This window comes from Mauremys mutica, chromosome 1, assembly GCF_020497125.1.
Source record: "Mauremys mutica isolate MM-2020 ecotype Southern chromosome 1, ASM2049712v1, whole genome shotgun sequence".
Classification (NCBI taxonomy): domain Eukaryota; kingdom Metazoa; phylum Chordata; order Testudines; family Geoemydidae; genus Mauremys; species Mauremys mutica.
Window position 1 is genome coordinate 208,289,032 of NC_059072.1, and position 21,769 is coordinate 208,310,800.

A 21,769-nucleotide genomic window follows, 5' to 3' on the forward strand; every position below is an offset into this window, starting at 1 on the left:
ATACAAGTAATTATCTCTTTATCATGAAAGTTGAACTTTCAAATATAGAATTATGTACAAAAAACCCTGCATTCAAAAATAAAACAATATAAAATTTTAGAGCCTACAAGTCCACTCAGTCCTACTTCTTGTTCAGCCAATCACTCAAACAAGTTTGTTTACATTTTACCAGAGAGAATGCTGCCCGCTTCTTGTTTACGTTACCTGAAAGTGAGAACAGGTGTTCTCATGGCACTTTTCTAGCTGGTGTCGCAAGATATTTACGTTCTAGATGTGCTAAAGATTCATATGTCCCTTCATACTTCAGCCACCATTCCAGAGGACATGCATCCATGCTGATGACAAGTTATGCTTGATAACAATCCAAAGCAGTGCAGACCAACGCATGTTCATTTTCATCATCTGAGTCAGATGCCACCAGCAGAATGTTGATTTTCTTTTTTGGTGGTTCAGGTTCTGTAGTTTCCGCGTTGGAGTGCTGCTCTTTTAAGACTTCTGAAAGCATGCTCCACACCTCATCACTCTCAGATTTTGGAAGGCACTTCAGATCCTTAAACCTTGGGTCGAGTGCTGTAGCTATCTTTAGAAATCTCACATTGGTACCTTCTTTGCGTTTTGTCAGATCTTCAATGAAAGTGTTATTAAAATGAACAACATGTGCTGGGTCATTGTCCGACATGGCTATAACATGAAATATATGGCAGAATGCGGGTAAAACCACAGAGCAGGAGTTCAGTCACAAATTTAATTAACACTTTTTTTTTTAAATGAGCATCATCAGGAGGAAAACGTCCCCCTGAAATGGTGGCTGAAGGGGCATACGAATGTTTAGCATATCTGGCATGTAAATATCTTGCAGTGGCAGCTACAAAAGTGCCGTGCAGATACCTGTGTTTACTTTCAGTTGATATTGTAAATAAGAAGCAGGCAGCATTATCTCCGGTAAATGTAAACAAATTTGTTTGTCTTAGTGATTGGCTGAACAAGTAGTAGTACTGAGTGGACTTGTAGTCTCAAAAGTTATAATAGGCTCTAAAGTTTTACATTATTTTGTTTTTGAGTGCAGTTATGTAACAAAAAAAAAATCTACATTTGTAAATCGCACTTTCACAACAAAGAGGTTGCACTTCAGTACTTGTATGAGGTGAACTGAAAAATACTATTGTTTTTACAGTGCAAATATTTGTAATAAAAATAAGTGAGCATAGTACACTTTGTATTCTGTTGTAATTGAAATCAATATAATTGATAATGTAGAAAAAATCCAAAATATTTAATACATTTCAATTGGTATTCTGTTTAACAGTGTGATTAAAACTGTGATTAATTTTTAAATCACGATTCATTTTTTTAGTTAATCATGAGTTAACTGTGAATAATCGACAGCCCTAGTCTGAAGTAAATAGGATGAAATTCAATAAGGACAAATGCAAAGTATTCCACTTTAGGAAGGAACAATCAGTTGCACACATACAAAATGGTAAATGACTCCCTAGGATGTAGTACTGCAGAAAGGGATCTATGGGTCATAGTGGATCACAGGCTAAATATGAGTCAACAGTGTAACACTACATCTCTACCCTGATATAACGCGGTCCTCGGGAGACAAAAAATCTCACCCCGTTATACGTCAGACCGTGTTATATCAAACTTGATTTGCCTTCTTCCCCCTCCCCCCCCCACCCGTTTCTTGTTCCCTGACTGCTCTGACCCCTATCCACACACCCCACCCCCTGACAGGCACTCACCAGCAGTGGCAGGAAGTGGAGCAGCCCGGCCTCAGCCCGCTCCACTTCCCACTGCCGGTGAGTGTGGGGAGGTTGGGGAAAGGATGCCCCCCCCCCCCACACACACACACTCACCTGCGGCGGGAAGTGGAGCAACATGGCCCCAGCCCGCTCCACTTTCCTTGCCCCAGCCTCAGCCGTGTCGCTTGGGGGTGGCTGGGGAAAGGTCCTGCACTCACCTGCGGCAGGAAGTGGAGCACCACGGCTGGGAGCTGGCAGAGTGGAGCTGGCTGGGGCTGGGCTGCTTCGCTTCCCGCCGCCGGTGAGTGCGGGGAGGTTGGGGAAAGGCCGCTGTCCACACTCCCCTGTGGCGGGAAGCGGAGCAACACAGCCCCAGCCCGTTCCACTCTGCCAGCTCCCAGCTGTGGCGCTCCGCTTCCCAATGCAGGTGAGTGCGGAGAGGTTGGGGAAAAGACCCCCCCCCCCCCGTACTCACCTGTGGCGGGAAGCGGAGCGCTGTGGCTGGGAGCTGGCGGAGTGGAGCGGGCTGGGGCCGGGCTGCTCCGCTTCCGCCACTGCTGGTGAGTGCAGGGGGGATTCCTCCCCCCAAGCCCCCTCCCCCGAGCGACACGGCTGGGGCAAGGGAAGCAGAGCTGGCTTCTCCCGACCCCCCGCTAATCCCCCAGGCCACCCCAAAAGTGCCCTCCCACAGCTCCTGCCCCCCCCAGACCCTTGGGGGTGGGGAGCCCCTGACCACCCCCAAGACCCTCTGCCCCTTATCAAACCCCTTGGGCCCCAGCCTGGCCTGGCACCCTTAACATGCTGCTCAGAGCAGCGTGTTAGAGCTATACCGCCTGGTATGCGAACACGCCGTATATCAAGTCACGTTATATCAGGGTAGAGGTGTATTGCAAAACAAGCAAACATCATTCTGGGATATATTAGCAGGAGTGTTGTAAGCAAGACATGAGAAGTAATTCTTCTGCTCTACTCCATGCTGATTAGGCCTCAACTGGAGTATTGTGTCCAGTTCTGGGCACCACATTTCAGGAAAAATGTGGACAAATTGAAGAAAGTCCAGAGGAGAGCAACAAAAATGATTAAAGGTCTAAAAAACATGACCTATTAGAGAAGATTGAGAAAATTAGGTTTGTTTAGTCTGGAGAAGAGAAGACTGAGGGGGGACATGATGATAGTTTTCAAGTTCATAAAAGGTTGTTACAAGGAGGAGGGTGAAAAATTGTTCCCCTTAACCTCTGAGGATATGACAAGCAATGGGCTTAAATTGCAGCAAGGGCGGTTTAGGTTGGACATTAGGGAAAACTTCTGAACTGTCAGGGCGCACTGGAATAAATTGCCCAGCGAGGTTGTTTGATCTCAATCATTGGAGATTTTTAAGAGCAGGTTAGACCAACACCTGTCAGGGTATTATCTGTCTAGATAATACTTAGTCCTGCCATGAGTGCAGGAGACTGGACTAATCTAGCACTTCCACCATTTTTTTTCACAATAGTGAAGCTGCACCCATGATGGCAATAGTGGAAAACTTAAAATAAAATATATATAGCCTGTATGGCCAGAGAGGGTGACAAATGGTCATGGTTGTTGCTAGGATGGCGAAGTCTTTTTGTCCTCACCAATGAGTAGTAACTCCAGTGCTGCAGTGCAGTTAAACTACAACATTTTAATTTAAAGCTATTTTATTAATTCATTTCATAGAATGATTGTGTGTTGTTTTTTAACAGACAGTTGGATTGAAAATGATAACCTATCTGTGGACAAGAATATGGATGATCAGGCTGACAGCAGTAGCATAAAGAGTAGAGGCAGTTTACATTCGGCAGCCAGCGGGGAACATAAAGGTCTGCCAATGCCCCGTCTACAATCCTTTTCACCTGGTCAGGTCTTCAACTCAAGCACGAGCATGCAAATCCTTGTCATTCCCAGCAAGGATGACCATGTTCTGGAAGTCAATATCACATGATAACTAAATATAAATAAACAAGGAAAACAAAAACCATTAGAGACTTGATATGAATGCACTTTAATAGATCATAACCTGATTATTCTCCATTGTAACATTCTGATTTAAACCAGACCTATGGCAACTCAACACTGACTGGCCATGGAAGCATCAGACAATTTTATCAATTTAAATGTACAGTGGAGGTTGTGTCAACTAGTTTATATTGCTACTTTAGTATGTTTTGTGTAAAATGATTTTCTGTTTTTCCCTTCAGTCACATCCTGCTGGTAAAGTCAAGATGCTTGCTGCAGTTGGTCTGTTGTTTGTGTTACTGGAGCACCCTCCAGATCTGCTGTTTTCTTTTAAAATAGTCAGATTTCTGTTCACACAAATGTTTCAGGTTGACCTACAGTAAGCCTTGCAATGTGGCTGTTAATGACTCAGATGTGTGCCTTTCTAGTCACACGACTGTCTGGTTTCCTGGACCAGGGTAGCTTTCCAGATTTCTAAAGAACAGGGTGAGTGATTCTGAATCTCACAGCATCTAGAAGAGGTTAAAAAAAAAATATATTTTTTTCCTGAAGACTTGCTTAACCTCTTCTGTGCCTTGGGACATATGAATTATTTACCCATATAAGCCCTTTTGAATCATACCAAGACATTCATTTAAGTCGGACCTTTTAAAAGGCATGGCCCTTGATATGAACAATAGCATGGCATGTAAGTGGTTAAGTTAGGACTAAATGTTCATGGGATCATCATTTTCCCCCAGAGATATTTAAGTAACGAGAAGCAGGTAGCATCAGATCAGATAGGTAACTTTTTATGAAATACTAGCTCATTTTTTAAAAACCAAAGTATGTTCCTTCTGACTCTCTGGCCCTAATTAGTGTTTATTGTTATGGACTCTGGAACTATATATATTTTTGCACCTTAATCCTAGTTTTCTGAAAGTAAATGTCACTTAAAAATTACTTTACTCTTTCCATTCTCATTAAGGGGAAGGATTAAGGTCCTAGAATTGAACCTCTTCTGGTCCAGCAAACTGCGGTCATACCATACCAACTGATTATTTTTCAGTTGTAAATTTTATTGTATATATGGTTGATTATTTAAAAAAAAAAAATCTAAACTAACTGATATGTCTGTGTATAAGTTGCACCAAAAATCCAGGAGAAAATAAATGTGTGTTTTTATTGGTGTGAAAGTCACAGCTTGTAAATAAGTGTAGTGTTTTAAACCTTTTCCAGTTCTCAAAAGCTCTGTATTTTTGTATATATGTATTTCGCTGAAATTCACTGGTAAAGTCTTTGGGAGGAAAAAAAAATCAGTGTGAACTGATGCATGATTCCAGCAGATATGTGGCCTCTTAATGAAAAACCTGTACAATGCGAATCTTAAAGAAATAAGAATCATCCACAGTTGTTTCTGTACTTAGAAGTATTAAGAACCTATAGAGGAACAAGGAACACAGAAAAATCCAAATATTTAAACTATCTTCAGTCTGATTTTTTTTATCTTGCAGTATTCAGGGTGTTTTACTTGTTCATGACTCCTTTTCTTATGCTTTGAAATTCACTCAGACGTGAATGATGCAATCATCAGTTTATTATTTTTTTTGTTTTTTAGCTAGGAAAAGGTAAGTAACTAAAGGTTTTCCATAAATCTGCCAAAAATATTTGATCTACAGTGTACTGAATTTAAAATTAATAAACTCGTTCAATTTGCTACCTGAACTACAACCTTAAAGTGGTAGTTGCTCTGCTGATTTTTCCTTTCTTTAGCATCATGAACTTCTTTCGTAGTTTTCTGAGTAGCTACAGTCTAGTGCATATTTAAGAATCAAGAACACATGGAAGAGGGACCAACAAAAAACCTGAGTGAACAGTCAGCTGTGCTAATTTTTGCTTCTCACTGAGGGACAATAGGTTATACAGTCTGTATACACTGGGATCTCCCCTACACTACAAAATCACCTAAGTTCTGAGTTGCCATCCTGCACTGACCTTTACTGAAGCAAAAGTGACTGTTGGAGTTAAAAAATGCATTCAGATAATGTAGACTACTTGGTTTCTAATTGAGTTCCCAGATTAAAAAAAACTTTATTTGCATTTAAGTGGTTTGTATTTTCTCTGCCCTGGTTTTAAAACAGGAAAATGTTTCAGTATAAATGTGACATCTAAACAATCAACTTTCATCACAAAAACTACCACAAAGGCTTAGTCTAATTATTACTACTTAGAGGCAAAACTTCTGCATATACAATGGATGAAGTAGGTTGGTTTTCTATTTAGGAAAATTTGCAGATGTAGAATAATTGTGAAGCAAAGTTAAAGTGTGTGTAACTGAAGATAAAGAATTTAGCTATATATACTTATCTGTCAAACATTGTAAATACTATCAAATGTAAAAAAAAAAAAAAGAGGTATAATTTTTGTGAATGTCACAGTTTTGTGTGTGACTGGAAAGATTATAACTCTCCTTGTTGTTTTCTCCTGCTAATATGGAAATTGTTGCACTTAATGTGAGACTGTGACTTTCTACCTGCAGTTGTATAAAGTCCCATTGTCAAGGCACTGTACACAGGAAAATATCCCATACTAAATTTTTGTCAATAAAAATAAACATATAAAAGAGAAATTATGAGGATAGGATCTCCTGATAAACTATTCCTCATTTTTTCTTTTGTTTTTAAACTCAGGTTATGTGAAAGTAAGTAAAGAAATAAAACCATCCTCTTTGAAAAGGAATGGAAAAGAAATTGGAGAATGAGTAAACATCTTGTATTAATCTAAATATTTTACTTAGACCAAGACTAAAATATAATTAGATGTGCTAGTACAAAGCCTTATCTTTATTCCATCTTCTTTCTGTGAAGGAATGCCCTTTCTTTGTGGAATTTATACTTAGATGATTTTAATCCAGATAAAACCCAAAGCATCATTTAGTATGGATGGCTGCTGGGATTCTTTAACTGGAAAAGGTGACAAGTTAGTGACTTTGACACTGGGGGTATTATGATTAATTCCATTTTCTTGGTTTACTATTAAATCATTTTTCACATTGTTCTGTAATATATATATTGTTAGACTAAACACAAATTGTATTAAGATTGTTTAATGAAAATGTAAGCATTATAATTCTAAAAATATACATGTTTTAAAAAGAAATCCAGATTCTCTGTTGTGATTTCTCACACTTTTTTTGCACTTTAAATAGCAAAGTAATTATAAATCCATTTACTACTATTTCTATTCAAAATGCATACTTTCTTTCCTCTGATTGGGTTGAAGTAGTGAATATTTTTCCTTTAAGGAGGTCTTAGTTAAATTTAAATGAGAGGTATATGAAGCATAACTGTTACAGAAACAAAGCACTGGAGAATAGGCTTCTCCATACATGAGATGCCAATCAGTTACTGCTTTTGCAAGGAGGCAACCCAAGTCTGGAATTTGGGCTGCTGCTTCTCACTGTTTCAGGTAATTCCACTGCTAGTACTGAATTGCTAGTCTTTGGTGCCCTTTTACTGCAGTGTGTAGTCACCGCAGAACAGGCCTGATGCCATCTGCCCCATGGGACCTTCACCATCACCTAAGGAAAGGGAGAAGACTAAAAGATGCAGCCTATCTGTGTAACTGGCCAGTGGCCAGCTAACCTGTCCTCTGTGGGAGGGGCGGATAAGGTTACAGACTCAGAGGAGAGCGCACAGTGATGTAGGAGGGAACAGGCAATCTCCATATTGCTTTAATCCTGTGTTAGGAATACTTGTAGATCTCCTGAGCCAGCAGTTTTTTCAAATGGTGAGATAGGGCCATCTCTGTTTTGCCTGGAGGTACTATGGTCAGTCAACAGAAAGGGATCTCACCTTTGGTATGGTATGGTCTCTACCATAATTTTGAACATGCTAACTTTTTTACTTCAAATCACTTTAAACCAGGGGTTGGGGGAGGAGAATGCAGTCTCTTGCCATTAGTGCCCCAAGGTTCTGGAAAGCTCAGATAGGATGCAAGAGTACTGAGAGCCAGTGTGTTGGCTGAGGTGGACTTCATTTCCACTAAGGTGCTGGTGTTCTGTCATTGATTTGGGCAGATGGGCTTTGGAGAACAAGATCATCTTCATGCCAAGGCCATTCATGTCAAGGGACAATCCCCACACTGGGTTTCCTTACCATGAATGTAGTGAGTAGATTGTCAGAGAAATTCTTACTCTTATACATCAAAGCACCAAGGAAATTGTCTTTTCTATTGCATAGTTTGAACTCTGGTGGTAGCACTGCCTTAGTTTTGTCATTTCCTAGTCTAGATATGATAAATGTGTTAACATACTTTTAAAGTTGACCTATTTTCCTAGTATAGATATGGCCTTGCGCTATGCTGAGCAATCCCCTCGCATGGGAACAAAGAGGGGGAATTGACATGTGTCCCCCACCGAAGATTAATCTGTGCCACGGATGGAGCATAACTGCACATGCATACAAATCTTCTAGCCCAGTAACCATGCTAAAGGAAATTAGGGTGCGTTGGCGTGATTTAAAGTGTTCTTGACCTATCAGAGTTGGCAACTCCTCAGAGCCCTGTTACCCTCTAGGTGTTTAAACGGGAGATCTGTTGCAGGGTTCAGCGGGCTCGTCTAGTCATTGCCCAGCTCCTCTTTATTCCTGTTCTAAAGTAGGTCCTGTGCCCTCCCCCCATGGGGTCTCCCGGGTACTGCTAAGGGCGCATCGCAGCGCCGGGTCCCGACGGAGCAACACTCCGTCACAGGCACGCGCAAGCCCCGCCCCCGGGTTAGCGCCTTCACAAGAAACGCGCAGGCGCCTCCCCGTCCCTAAGAGGCTGAGTCCTGAGGGGAGCACAGAGCAGCCCCCCCACCCCCCCCGCTGCGCGCACGCCCGGAAGCGCATGCGTAGGGCTGCCCCCTCCCCCCCCCGGAGCTGTGGTGCCTTCACCCTCCCGGACGCCAGGGGGCGCTTGTGGGGCCGGCCGCCTCCGTGAGTGACCCGGAAGTGGGGGAGACGGGGCCGCACGCGCTTCCCATGTGCAGGGAGACGCCGGTCCGCAGGCGCCAGCGCGAGCCCCGCCGCGGCGATGAAGTTCGCTTACAGGGTAAGGGGGTGGCGCGCGTGCCACCGGCACAGCCCGAGCCCCGGGCCCTGCCCCGGAGTCCCCCCCCATCCTGCCCTGAGTCCCTGGGAACCCCCCATGGATCCCCCGTCCTGTCCCCCCCCCGCATCCCAACCTGTGCCCCCTGCAGAGCCCCATGGACCCCCCCCCACACACACACATCGTGAGTCCCTGGGATCCCCCATTCACTGCCCCCCCCTACACATCCCAACCTGTGTCCCCTGCACAGCCCCAACGACCCCCCCACACACACCCTGAGTCCCTGGGATCTCCCATTCACTGCCCCCCCTACACATCCCAACCTGTGCCCCCTGCACAGCCCCATGGATCCCCCCCCCCACACACACACATATCGTGAGTCCCTGGGATCCCCCATTCACTGCCCCCCCTACACATCCCAACCTGTGTCCCCTGCACAGCCCCATGGACCCCCCCCCCCACACACACACATATCGTGAGTCCCTGGGATCCCCCATTCACTGCCCCCCCTACACATCCCAACCTGTGTCCCCTGCACAGCCCCAACGACCCCCACACACACACCCTGAGTCCCTGGGATCCCCCATTCACTGCCCCCCCCTACACATCCCAACCTGTGTCCCCTGCAGAGCCCCATGGACCCCCCACACACACACCCTGAGTCCCTGGGATCCCCCATTCACTGCCCCCCCTGCACAGCCCAACCTGTGTCCCCTGCACAGCCCCAACGGACCCCCCCACACACACACCCTGAGTCCCTGGGATCCCCCCGTCCTGCCCCCCCCACACATCCCAACCTGTGTCCCCTGCACAGCCCCAACGGACCCCCCCACACACACACACCCTTTGTCCCTGGTATCCCCCGGTCCTGCCCCCCCATCCACATCCCAACCTGTGTCCCCTGCACAGCCCCAACGACCCCCCCCCCACACACACACCCTGAGTCCCTGGGATCCCCCATTCACTGCCCCCCCCTACACATCCCAACCTGTGTCCCCTGCACAGCCCCAACGACCCCCCCCCACACACACACACCCTGAGTCCCTGGGATCCCCCATTCACTGCCCCCCCTACACATCCCAACCTGTGCCCCCTGCACAGCCCCATGGACCCCCCCACACACACATATCGTGAGTCCCTGGGATCCCCCATTCACTGCCCCCCCTACACATCCCAACCTGTGCCCCCTGCAGAGCCCCAACGGACCCCCTCCCACACACACACACTTCGTGAGTCCCTGGGATCCCCCATTCACTGCCCCCTACTGCAGAGACCCAAGGACCCCTCTCTCCCCCCCCACACGCATCATGAGTCCCTGGGATCCCCCATTCACTGGCCCCCATACACATCCCACCCTGCGCTCCCTGTAGAGCCACAAGACTGCCCCCTCAAACACCCTGAATCCGTGGTATCCCCCCATGAATTCTCCCCATATTGCCCCCAATACACCACTTACCCTGTGTTCCCTGCAGAGTCCCCCCTCTCCCCCCACCCCCACACCATGCCCCTGGAGTCCCCGAGAACAACCCATCCCTTGTTGCATGGATCTCTCTACACTGTGCTCCCCCCGCCCCACACATTCTCCCCTGTGTCCCCTGGACTGCCCCAAGGTCCCCACACTCCCTGCTCTGAGCACTTAATAACTGTTCCCTCTTTACCTCTCTGAACTCCTGCCTATCCCTCCAGCACATTGAGCTCCCCCTTGGGGATTGTCACCACCCCACCCTGACCCTTCAGCATCCCTTCCCTGGGATGCTCCTTCCTGTTAAGGCCCCAGTAAGAGGATCCTCTCCTTTCTTTCCCAAGTTCTCTAACTTGCTGGGCACAGTTTATCGACGTGGGAACCTGCATTTCACCCCAGATGGTAACTGCGTCATCAGCCCCGTCGGGAACAGAGTCACCGTCTTTGACCTGAAAAAGTAAGTGATCTGGGCTTGCACAGTGCCTCTCCTGCTAACTGGTGCGATAGTCCAGTTGGGCTATGTATAAACCACATATCTTCATTTTAGCTCCTGAAAGGCTGGCACTTAACTGGGGCTGGAGATGCTGGGTAGTGAAGTGTTTGGATACAACACGATAGTGATGGGAATGGGATAAATGGTAGGAAAGCTGTTCTAATCTAGTGGTCAGGGTAGGGTACTGTACAAAGATTTGGGGGACCTAGGTTCAATTCTTGGATCAACCACTGACCTTCTTTGAGCAAGTCACTAAGTCGGGGTAGGCAACCTATGGCACGCGTATGGTGCGAGCTGATTTTCAGTGGCACTCTCACTACCGGGGTCTTGGCCACTGGTCTGGGGGGCTCTGCATTTTAATTTAATTTTAAATGAAGCGTCTTTTAAAACATTTTAAAAACCTTATTTACTTTACGTACAACAATAGTTCAGGGGGTCGGCAACCTACGACACGTGTGCCAAAAGTGGCATGCAAGCCGATTTTGCCTGGCACACAGCTGCTGGCCGCGGTCCCGGCCGCCAGCCCCACTCAGCCTCCTGCTGGCCCGGCGTTCCGTTCACTCAGCTGGCAGGAGGCTGAGCGGGGCCGGCGGCCGGGACCCCAGACTGGCAGCAGGCGTGCCTCCCGGATCCTCCCTCACCGTGCTCGGGTTCTGCAGCTCCCAGGAGTGAGAGCCACCAGGGCGCGTGGCCCTAAGCCTGCTGTGGGAGGGACGGCGGCGGCTCATGCTCCCGGGAGCTGCAGAGCCTGAGCGCGGCGAGGGGGGAGCCGGGGAGCACACGGGGATCGCTACCCACATGCATCCACTGCAGGAGCCCCCTGGGGGGGGCACTGGGCCGCAGCCCAGGCAGGCACGCGTCCTGGCTCCCCCCTCACTGCACTCGGGTTCTGCGGCTCCCGGAAGTGTGAGCTGCCGCTGACCCTCCCGCTGCCCCCCCCCGCCCCGCTGCCTCAGCACTCCATGTGGAATCAGCATCTGACCGGCATGGGCATGGTAAGGGGAGTCCCGGGGGGCAGTCAGGGAGCAGGGGGAGGATTGGAGGGGTCGGGAGTTCTGGGGGTCCTGTCAGGGGGCGGGGAGTGGTTGGATGGGGCGCGGGAGTCCCGGGGGTCTGTCTGGGGGCAGGGGTGTGGATAAGGTTTGGGGCAGTCAGGGGACAGTGGGGCAGTTAGGGTGGGGGGAGTCTCAAGAGGGGGCAGTCAGGGGACAAGGAGCAGGGAGGCTTGGGTAGGGGGTAGGGGTCCCAGGAGGAGACAGTCAGAGGACAAGGAGCAGGGGGTGTTGGGGGTTCTGACGGGGGCAGTCGGGGTGGGAAGGAGTGGATGGGAGCGGGGCTAGGGCAGGGCTCTCCCTTCTTTTTGGTTGTTGAAATATGGTAACCCTAGGCGAGGGGGGAGCCGGGGGGCACATGGGAGCTGGCGCCCGCATAAATCCACTACAGTCTGCAGGAGCCCCCTGGGGGGCACCAGGCCGCAGCCTGGGCAGGAGGTGGGGGGGCATGGCTGCTCCCCGCTAGCGGCACCGCCACCTTTGCAGGGCTGCTGCCCCCCTGCACCGCGCTGGCTCCTCCATGGCTGGGGCTCGCTGCTGCCGCAAGCGGGATGCTCTGGCTCTCAGTTGCCTCTGGAAGGTGGCTCCTCCCTGCTGAGCTGCTGCAGCGGCCCGATCCCGGCAAAGCCAGTGAGTGGACTCAGGGCAGGGGCCACTGGGGTGGGGTGGGGAGGGCTTGCAGCGGAGCTGTGCACCCTCCAGGGGAGTTCATGGGGTGGGGAAGGGGGAACCTGGTCTGGGGAGCAGCCCCTGTGCAGGCTGGCCCCTGGGGTCTATAAAGGCTTGTTGGGATTTGCCCCTCAATGAACCGATGTGCGGGGGGGGAGGGGGGCACGCAAGGTGGAAGTTTTGCCTAGGGTGCAAAATATCCTTGCACTGGCCCTGCCCCGGGGAGTGCGTGCACCCAGGTTAAGAACCACTGCACTAAACTGATCTGCATTTTAATTTAATTTTAAATGAAGCTTCTTAAACATTTTAAAAAACTTGTTTATTTTACATACAGCAATAGTTTACAGACTTATAGAGAGACACCTTCTAAAAACGTTAAAATGTATTACCGGCACGCGAAACCTTAAATTAGAGTGAATAAATGAAGACTCGGCACACCAATTCTGAAAGGTTGCCGACCCCTTCACTAAATCAACCTGTGCCTCTGTAAAATAGGAATTTTCCCTATTTCCTTGTGGTGTTTTAAAATCCATTATAGGCTGGGAGGCCCACAGAACAGAATTAGTGTGTGGCAAGTTAATCATTGACAAGGAAGCAGAAGATTTTGCTTAGTGTACAGACACTGCAGGCGTCCAAAATAAGTGTGTATAGAACTTTTCATTTGAGAAGAGTATCTAGGTGAGAGGGAGGGGAACAATCTGCCTGATACAGAGGTGTCTGGAATAAAAAATGACTAGCATTCTCAAACACCACCACACTCTTACAGTAGTTTCAATTAAAAAAAATAAAAAGTGAAGCCTATATAATAGGCTGACAGGAGATATCAGAGAATGCATATTTCATGTGTAAAGCTCTACAGATACAAAATTTGTATCTGCATCCGATCCACAAACATGATCTGTGGATATAAAGCGGATATCTGCAGATTTGCAGGGCTCTATTTTAAAATTTGGATCCACATCCATCTGCAGTCTGCAAACATGGTCTGCGGATGCAGATATTTGCAGGGCTCTCTATTCATATGCATGGATCAATGAGAAGAGTAGTTGTACAAATGAAAGTATTTTAAAACAATGAGTAAAGAAGATCAGTAGTATCAGTATGCATTTGATATGGTATGTATCCCGTGCAGTTCTGTTGTGTGGTTTTTTTGTTTTTTTTTACTCTGTGGGAAGTGGGAGTCTTGGTGTCCCAGATCTACTTTTAACCTTCCTATCTTTAAAGGTCTGCATTGTGGCCATCATGCAGCCGAGTACTAGGCAGTGTTCCATTCAGCACCACCTCTTATTCATCTACAGGGCAGATGTTGAGCAGCATGAAGTAATCTCAGGTTTTATGCACCCTGTTTCCACACCACTCCCAGTCTATGCTGACCCTGCACTAGAAATCAAGCCCTAATCTTCTGAAAATGAAAAGCATTAGTACATTACAAAGTCATTAGACCACTCTTACGCCACTGTGGTTAATGTTGTTTTATTGGTTTTCTTTTCCTCCAGCAATAAGTCAGAAACATTACCATTGGCAACACGGCACAATATCACATGTGTGGGACTATCTCCAGATGGAAGTCTTGCCATATTAGTTGATGAAGGTATTTGAGGTTTTTATGTTCCTAAAGGTGTGTCACAGAACTACAGTTTGCAGAACACAATCCATTTTATTAAATATGATAATATTTACCCATAACTAGCCACATTTGACTAAACCTAAATTCTGAAAACATGTATTTCTTCCTCAGAATTTTCAAAGTTGTTGTTGAACCAAAATGTGGCTTCTTTAATTTTGTTCAGATTTACTATGTTAATATTTTTAAATGGTGTTATATTGAAAAGCCCCACCCCTTGCTCCCGAAAAGATGTGTGGTATAGCTATGTACCTATAGTTTCTTCAGAGTGTCAAACTGTTTCAATGATCCTTTTCCTTCCTTCCTTACAGAGGGAGCTGCCTTGCTTGTCAGTTTGATTGGTAAATCTGTGATACATCAGTTCCATTTTCAGAAGCCGGTGCACTGTGTCTGCTTTTCCCCAGATGGCAGGTAAACAGGAACTTAAAAAATAACAACTTTTAAGAGTAGGTTATGAATTGATTGGCCAGTCAAGGAATACAATTTCTTAATCCATGATGTTGGAAGGGGTGGGGGAAGTAATCAATGAATATTTGAACAGGATCAATTTCTGTAGACTGGAGTGTGGGGGAGGGGGAGGGAGGGAGGGAGGTATTCAAGCTTCCCACCCTTACCCTTTTCCAGGATATTCATTCCCTGTGGTAGGGGACTATTTCAGAAACTTTACTCTGACTTCATAATGCACTTCCCCATTGGAAAACTCAAGTTCATTGGTGCACAGGTGCCTAAGAGATGCACATGTTGATGCTGCGGAGGTTGAAGTCAAGGTTTTGCATTGTCTGATCTTGAGTGATGTTGGAGGTATTTGGGACTTACTCTGCCCCTCTATAAATATGTCCATGGAAGTGGTCAAAAGGTGGGGGTTAAGATTTGTTGAAAAAGGATATCTTGACTATGGACATTTCCTTATTTTTAAGAGTTTGTTTTCCTTGAGAAATCTTAATTGATTTTAATGAAAACTTTTCTTTCTGTGAGTAACACACAAACTGTATTTATACATATATACACATTTGCTGGAGTGGAGGATACTGTATACGCAGGTGATGTATTTTACATGCCAGGACTTTGTTTTTACTCTGCCAGCATAGCAATAATACATATATATCCTTTCATCACACAAGAAATATCCCTTTCTAATATTATTTCGTTTTGTTGTATTACTCTTGTTTCTGGCATGGACTGGTTGCTCCTGCAGTTTTGTGTATAATTTTGCTCTCCATTTTCTGGGTGATAGGAAATTTGTGATCACAAAGGACAATGTTGCTCTTATGTACCATGCCCCTGGGAAGAAACGAGAATTTAATGCCTTTGTTCTGGACAAAACTTACTATGGTCCATACGATGAAACAACATGCATTGACTGGACTAATGATTCCAAGTAAGTAGTTACAAAAGTCAATGGGACTTGTGCTCCTTGCTCCCTTGCAAATCCCACTTTATTGCTCTTTATTGCAAGATGCTCTTGCAAATCCCACTTTATTGTTCATTTGGTGGTCATTATTACTATTAAGGATAGTGTATCTGTTGAATCCTGAGATTTTGCTCCAATAAAAATTTCATTTGTATATGTGTGCTGAAGTCCAGTCTCCAAATTCTCAAGTCTTCCATTGGCTTTGAAAGCTCCCTTTGATTTCTCAATTTCTCAGTCTATGTTCTTAAAAAAAAAAAAAAAAAAGAAACAATTAATGTTTTGTTTTTGTTTTTTTTTAAAGCTGCCTGTGTGTGTATCCATAGAATATAGCGCATCTTGGGCAGCAATAGGGTACACCCATTCCTTAAAATGTGTGTCCATCTCCCCATGGAAGGAATGACTCTTATGGAGTGAGTGTAGTTGGCTCCCTCTGCCTATTCAGTCCTTGGCATCCCTGCTGAGACTACCAGTTGTAGTGTGAACATCTGTCCAGTATGAATCACATGTTGAATGTCTGTACCTCTCTGTTAAAATGGGGTCCACACAGTGGAAAAGTTTGTGAACCCATGCTCTGATCTGACTTTCCCTTTATTTTCTTTTGTAGGTGTTTTGCAGTCGGTAGCAAGGACATGTCAACATGGGTGTTTGGAGCTGAGCGATGGGTTAACCTGATCTATTACTCTCTGGGAGGGCATAAAGATGCAATCGTAGCCTGCTTTTTTGAAGAGAATAGTCTAGATGTATGTAAACAAGCAGACTGCTTATTTGAATGTTCATATTAAAATTGACCCAGCATTTTTCCATCTGTAGATAACCATACTGAATTTCTGTTGCACTGGTATTCCAATGAAGTGTTCATAGAAATCACCAATGGAAAATACCTGTTATTTAATGTCCTGTAATTCAAAGACGATTTGCCAAATTGTCTTTAGACTTTTCCAAAACGTTTTTCTCTGTCTTCAGAGTAAATCATATCATTTTCATGATAAATGAATTTTCTAAGCCAAATTTATAGAGTCACTAAAATAATTCTTTATAGTGGAAGCTGGTTACAATCTTAATTATCGAGTAAGTATTGCCACTCCCTAATCCATTTTTTTTGGTGGGTTGATATGCTGTTTAATTCGGCAGATTATGGAACTCTAGGGCTGTCTGATGTTCATAATAGATGTATGTGTGTTTATACTCCAGCTGTACACAATTAGCCAGGATGGGGCCCTGTGTGTGTGGCAGTGTGATACAGACTTGGATGGTCTGAAGCCCAGGCCTCCCAAAGACAGAGCAGAAGATAAGAATGAATCAATAGAAAACCTGGGTGAAGAGTTTATTGAAGAGCCCAAGGGTGAGGAGATTCATGGAAAAGCAACTACAAATGAAAAAGAAAGGAGAGATAAAGTGAAATATTCACGTGCTGCAAAGTAGGTGATCTTCCAACGATAACAGGAACATATAGCTAGATATACGTAGCTGGGATTCATATAACAGACGTAGCTGGGCTCTATTCACTTTACATTAATATACTCTGTCTTACTTGAAGCAAGTGAACATCCCCACCCAGCTTTCAGTCATTAAACCCTATTATAATTGCCTTCAATAAAACCCATTTCTATCATACCCTGGGCATGTGAATAGTGATTTATGCAATTGGTGAGTAAATAGAAGATTTTCCTTCATCTGCCAAGGATTAAATCGATGTTTTATGATGTTTATGTTCTCGTTTTATGATGACACAAAAGATTACATTTCCTATGTGTTTAACTTTAAACTATTAATTTTGAAGGTAATGAGGTCCACTGTACGCCATCTTGCAGCGGCACTGATAGATGTTTAGTTTTTGCTACTGTGGAGCTATATTTCTGTGAGGAAAGATGAGTTGACGTCAAAATACTGAATTTTGGCTCAGTGACATTAGTCTCTGTAGAAAATAGGTATCTTTAAGATGACATCAGCAGTTTGGGTTACCTTTCTGAAGGAGTGCCACATTTTCAAATGAGACTTATTTTGTAGTGTGAAACACAATCTGGAGTACATAGTCCTAGCATATAAAGAAACTTTAAATGGAATATGCAGTTGTTGGATAACATTCAAACATACATTTATTTGACCCTGAGAATGCCATCAAATACAACACCGTAATAGCTAATGCTACAAAAATATAAACCTCATTATCAAGAGTACACTGTTTATGATTCCAGTGCTTCAATTACTCATTTAGAATCATCTTAAAGAATATAGGGCTAGCCACTTAATTTATAGAAACCACAGATGTTGGCGTTAGGTGACCAAAGGAAAATTCACAGTTTAATTCCTTTGAGGTTAACCGTAAGTGTCTTTCGTTGTGTATAGTCGTACGCAACTTCTGTTAAATTATGTAAGTCTAACAGCTGTAAATTAGTGTCCATGGTAGGAGGAGTGGTTCAGTTAGAGGAATAAGGCAAAATGTAAATCATAAGCAGCTTGGAGAACTGCTGGGTTTTAGTTTGTTTATTGTGGTACCACCTCCAAAATACTTGCCTTATGTTGAATTGTCATTGCAAAAGTACAACTGTCACTCATCTTCACATTGCTTTTTTGGTGTATTTTCTTTGGCATATAGGTACTTTTTCAACAAAGAAGGAGATTTTAATAACCTGACATCTGCAGCTTATCACAAGAAAACGCACCTTCTAGTCACTGGTTTTGCTTCTGGAATTTTTCACCTACATGAGCTTCCAGAGTTCAACCTCATCCATTCCTTAAGGTTAGTTTAATTGTACAAGCCCTAGAGTGGGTCATTGTGTCTAATACTGAAGGATGAATGTCATGGTGTGAAAGTCTTGAACAGTTCAATAGGTATTGGCTTTTCAGTCATGAGTTGGAATTCTGAAGCCACACTGATTTGAATAGGAGCATTAATCTCTGACAGATTAAATAAAACCATTTAATTCCATTTCATTGCTTTATTAAAGAGGGACATGATTTGAACCAGGAACTCCTGAGTTCTAATCCCAGCCTCGCAGACCCTCTTTATGGTTTTGAGCAAGTCCCTGAACTGCTGTGTCAATTTCTGTTTGTATAAAATGAGAATACTACTTAATTACTTACCCCACAAGGGTATTAATAGCATTTGTAAAGTGCTTTCAGGAAAAAAAATAGATATACCAGATGAATATTATTATTAGACTTTGATGGTTGCTATGTACCGGGGTGTGTTAAACTTAAAAAGGGGATGTGTAAAGAACAAATGCACAATTTCCATTTACAACAAAGTAGATCTTTCTAGAATATGGCAGATTTTAATCTTGTCCCACTAAGTAGCTCCTTGCTCGAGTTCATAGTTCCTTTTTTTAAAATACAAATTTATACTCTTTACCCTGGACTATATTTTTCTTCCTTCTATCCCATAAGAAGTCTGAAAAGTATCTGAAGAAATTACAGCTTCCCAAAGCTAGCTCGGGGCTATCTATCCTTTGATTAATTGAAGTTTCTTGAATTGAAATGGTGGAAATTTGTTAAAACTGATCAGCATTTAAGCACTGTGGCAGTGTTTTTTGTCTGTGGTGAAATATATTTAACGCATTTTAAAAACCACATACAAAATTTCTGTACAAATTACTTCAAATCCACACTCGTTTAAAAAAATAAAATTGGATGGGGTTAGGGAGAGTGTATCGATTCAATTACAGGTCATTTTGTATTAAAATACATTTATACTCCTAGGCTTGAAATAATACTTAACACTTGTACAGCATTTTACGTCTTGAGAATGTTGTGCAGACATTAAATGGGACAGAGTTGACAGGTGAGAGTAATGTGCACAAATATTGGGAAGGAAGAAATACTGTATGTCCTGCTAGCCCAGTCCCTGGATTTGTATTACTAGGACTACGATACCTATGGCTCTCTGATACCACTCAATTACCACAGTGATGGGCATGTACTGGGACATATTTGGCTGTGTCTTGTATATTGAGTGGGGTCAGAGAACACTTTTAGCTACTGCTTCCTTGACTCTTAGGATCAAATTTGCCACTAGTATAAGCGGACCCAACTCCAGTGACTACAGTGGAATTTGTCCTCTTGTGCTAATGGGGACGTTGGCTCTCGTGATCCAAATACGTGATTCAGCTTGGAAAAGAGAAGACTAAGGGGGGACATGATAGAGGTATATAAAATCATGAGTGATGTTGAGAAAGTGGATAAGGAAAAGTTATTTACTTATTCACATAATACAAGAACTAGGGGTCACCAAATGAAATTAATAGGCAGCAGGTTTAAAACAAATAAAAGGAAGTTCTTCTTCACGCAGCGCACAGTCAACTTGTGGAACTCCTTACCTGAGGAGGTTGTGAAGGCTAGGACTATAACAATGTTTAAAAGGGGACTGGATAAATTCATGGTGGCTAAGTCCATAAATGGCTATTAGCCAGAATGGGTAAGAATGGTGTCCCTAGCCTCTGTTCGTCAGAGGATGGAGATGGATGGCAGGAGAGAGATCACTTGATCATTGCCTGTTAGATTCACTCCCTCTGGGGCACCTGGCATTGGCCACTGTCGGTAGACAGATACTGGGCTAGATGGACCTTTGGTCTGACCCGGTACGGCCTTTCTTATGTTCTTATGTGATGCATTTTCAGTTTAACATAGAATTAAATATGAAACTCTCATTGCACCTTTTGCATTGCTGTGAAAGTGGCTCCATACGTCTTTGATCCAAAACCCTGGGCTGGCCTAACTTACGCCAGTGCTTTCTAGGCAGTGTATTTTTGCTGGTTTCCTTTACATTTATTAGAGGATATAATGTGTATTTCTTGACATTTTTCTCGTAGTATTTCAGACCAGAGGATTGCGACTATTTCTATCAACTCCACTGGTGACTGGATTGCTTTTGGATGTTCAGGTTTGTAGTTCAAGGGGTACCTTTCTAAGGCAATATGTTGCAGGTCTACAGGTGTGAGTTCTTTGTCCTGCCTCACCCCCACATCCTTAAGTTTTATTTGTTGTTTTATAGGCCCATGATTTTGTCCTTATAAAATCCCTCTGATGTAGTTGAAATAATATTTCACAAATGAGAAAACTGAAGTATGTAGGCAAATCTTGGATTAGATCCTAAATCTCTTGATTCCCAGTCCAGTTCCTGACTGATAAGACTATCCTCCTTCTAAAGGGAGTACACTGTGGCACGAGCCTGAACATAGGTTATAGGTTACCTTTCTTCCTGCGTGCGTCTCTCTTCACTGATACAAATGTCTTCCTTCGCTATAAGTTATGGCTGGATGGATGCACCAGCTAATCTCCTCCAACTCTGAGCTGCAAGTCTAGTCCATAACCAACAGCCATGCAAGCTGAACCCTTCCCCTCTCTAAACAGATGTCTCTCTCTTAGAACCCTTCTCGAGCCTATGAGATTGAGTGAAAGCCATTTGATATTCCATGCAGTAACCCCTTGGCCGGACCAATAGGAACATTAGATTGGCCGCTTTTGGTAGACATTAGCTCTCCTGTGTTTCATTAATGTTGAGATATAGTTTGGATTCATTTTAAAAAGGCAAGATTAAAAAAAATGTTCACCTGAAAGACCAATTTCAAGTTTGTGTGTGTTTTATTTTTATTTTATTTTTTTCTCTTTCTAGTGATTTTTTTTAATGGTTTTCCTCCATCTTTTTTTGGCTGCTCATCAAGACACATCTGTCTTCTGCCAATGACAGCAGCAGTAGTATTGGCTTGGCATAGCAATAAGAATGCTAAATCAAGTAACAACTGCTGATGTTTGCAGAAAGTCTGTCGCCTTGACCTTGAAATAATCAGACCCCTTGCATTCTATTATGGTGGATGTATACATAACACAGGTTATCTGTATGCACATGGTTTTTTGTAAATGGGAAGGATGTTGTATGCAAGTGTTGTATGTAGCCTGTATACCTCACTGATTCGGAATTACATGTGTATCCTCTCTTCCATTATGTTTACAGGTCTGGGTCAGCTGCTGGTGTGGGAATGGCAAAGTGAGTCTTACGTGCTGAAGCAGCAGGGCCATTTCAACAGTATGGTCTCATTGGCATATTCTCCAGATGGGCAATACTTAGTTACTGGAGGGGATGATGGGAAAGTAAGTCAGTCAGTTATTTAAAACTCTTGGCTCGCAAAAGTGTAGTGAGCGGTACAAGTCTGAATACACTGTAGAGAGCACTGACAAATCATTTTTTCATCATTTTAAAAATCATGTTTTTGGCCACAATGCCTGTAAGTGTGTTTTGGAAGCTAGGAAGCAATTTACTTTCCCACTGC

The 21,769-nt window shown here is 44.3% G+C and overlaps 2 protein-coding genes across 2 annotated transcripts in view; both read left to right on the plus strand.

Annotated features, from left to right (window-relative positions):
- TRAPPC10 (trafficking protein particle complex subunit 10) overlaps positions 1-6,856 on the plus strand; it is a 90,548-nt gene extending 83,692 nt beyond the window's left edge. Inside the window, exon 23 of the mRNA XM_045002616.1 lies at positions 3,473-6,856. Within this exon, the coding sequence (XP_044858551.1) occupies positions 3,473-3,711 (239 nt within the window). The 3' untranslated portion in view covers positions 3,712-6,856. The remainder of the gene's footprint in view (positions 1-3,472) is intronic.
- Positions 6,857-8,661: 1,805 nt separating this feature from the next.
- The window catches only part of PWP2 (PWP2 small subunit processome component), a 30,951-nt gene continuing 17,843 nt past the window's right edge, over positions 8,662-21,769 (plus strand). Inside the window, exons 1-10 of the mRNA XM_045002618.1 lie at positions 8,662-8,795; positions 10,599-10,711; positions 13,965-14,059; positions 14,404-14,503; positions 15,327-15,470; positions 16,108-16,243; positions 16,695-16,921; positions 18,100-18,243; positions 20,312-20,382; positions 21,454-21,590. Coding sequence (XP_044858553.1) covers positions 8,778-8,795; positions 10,599-10,711; positions 13,965-14,059; positions 14,404-14,503; positions 15,327-15,470; positions 16,108-16,243; positions 16,695-16,921; positions 18,100-18,243; positions 20,312-20,382; positions 21,454-21,590 — 1,185 coding nt within the window. The 5' untranslated portion in view covers positions 8,662-8,777. The remainder of the gene's footprint in view (positions 8,796-10,598; positions 10,712-13,964; positions 14,060-14,403; positions 14,504-15,326; positions 15,471-16,107; positions 16,244-16,694; positions 16,922-18,099; positions 18,244-20,311; positions 20,383-21,453; positions 21,591-21,769) is intronic.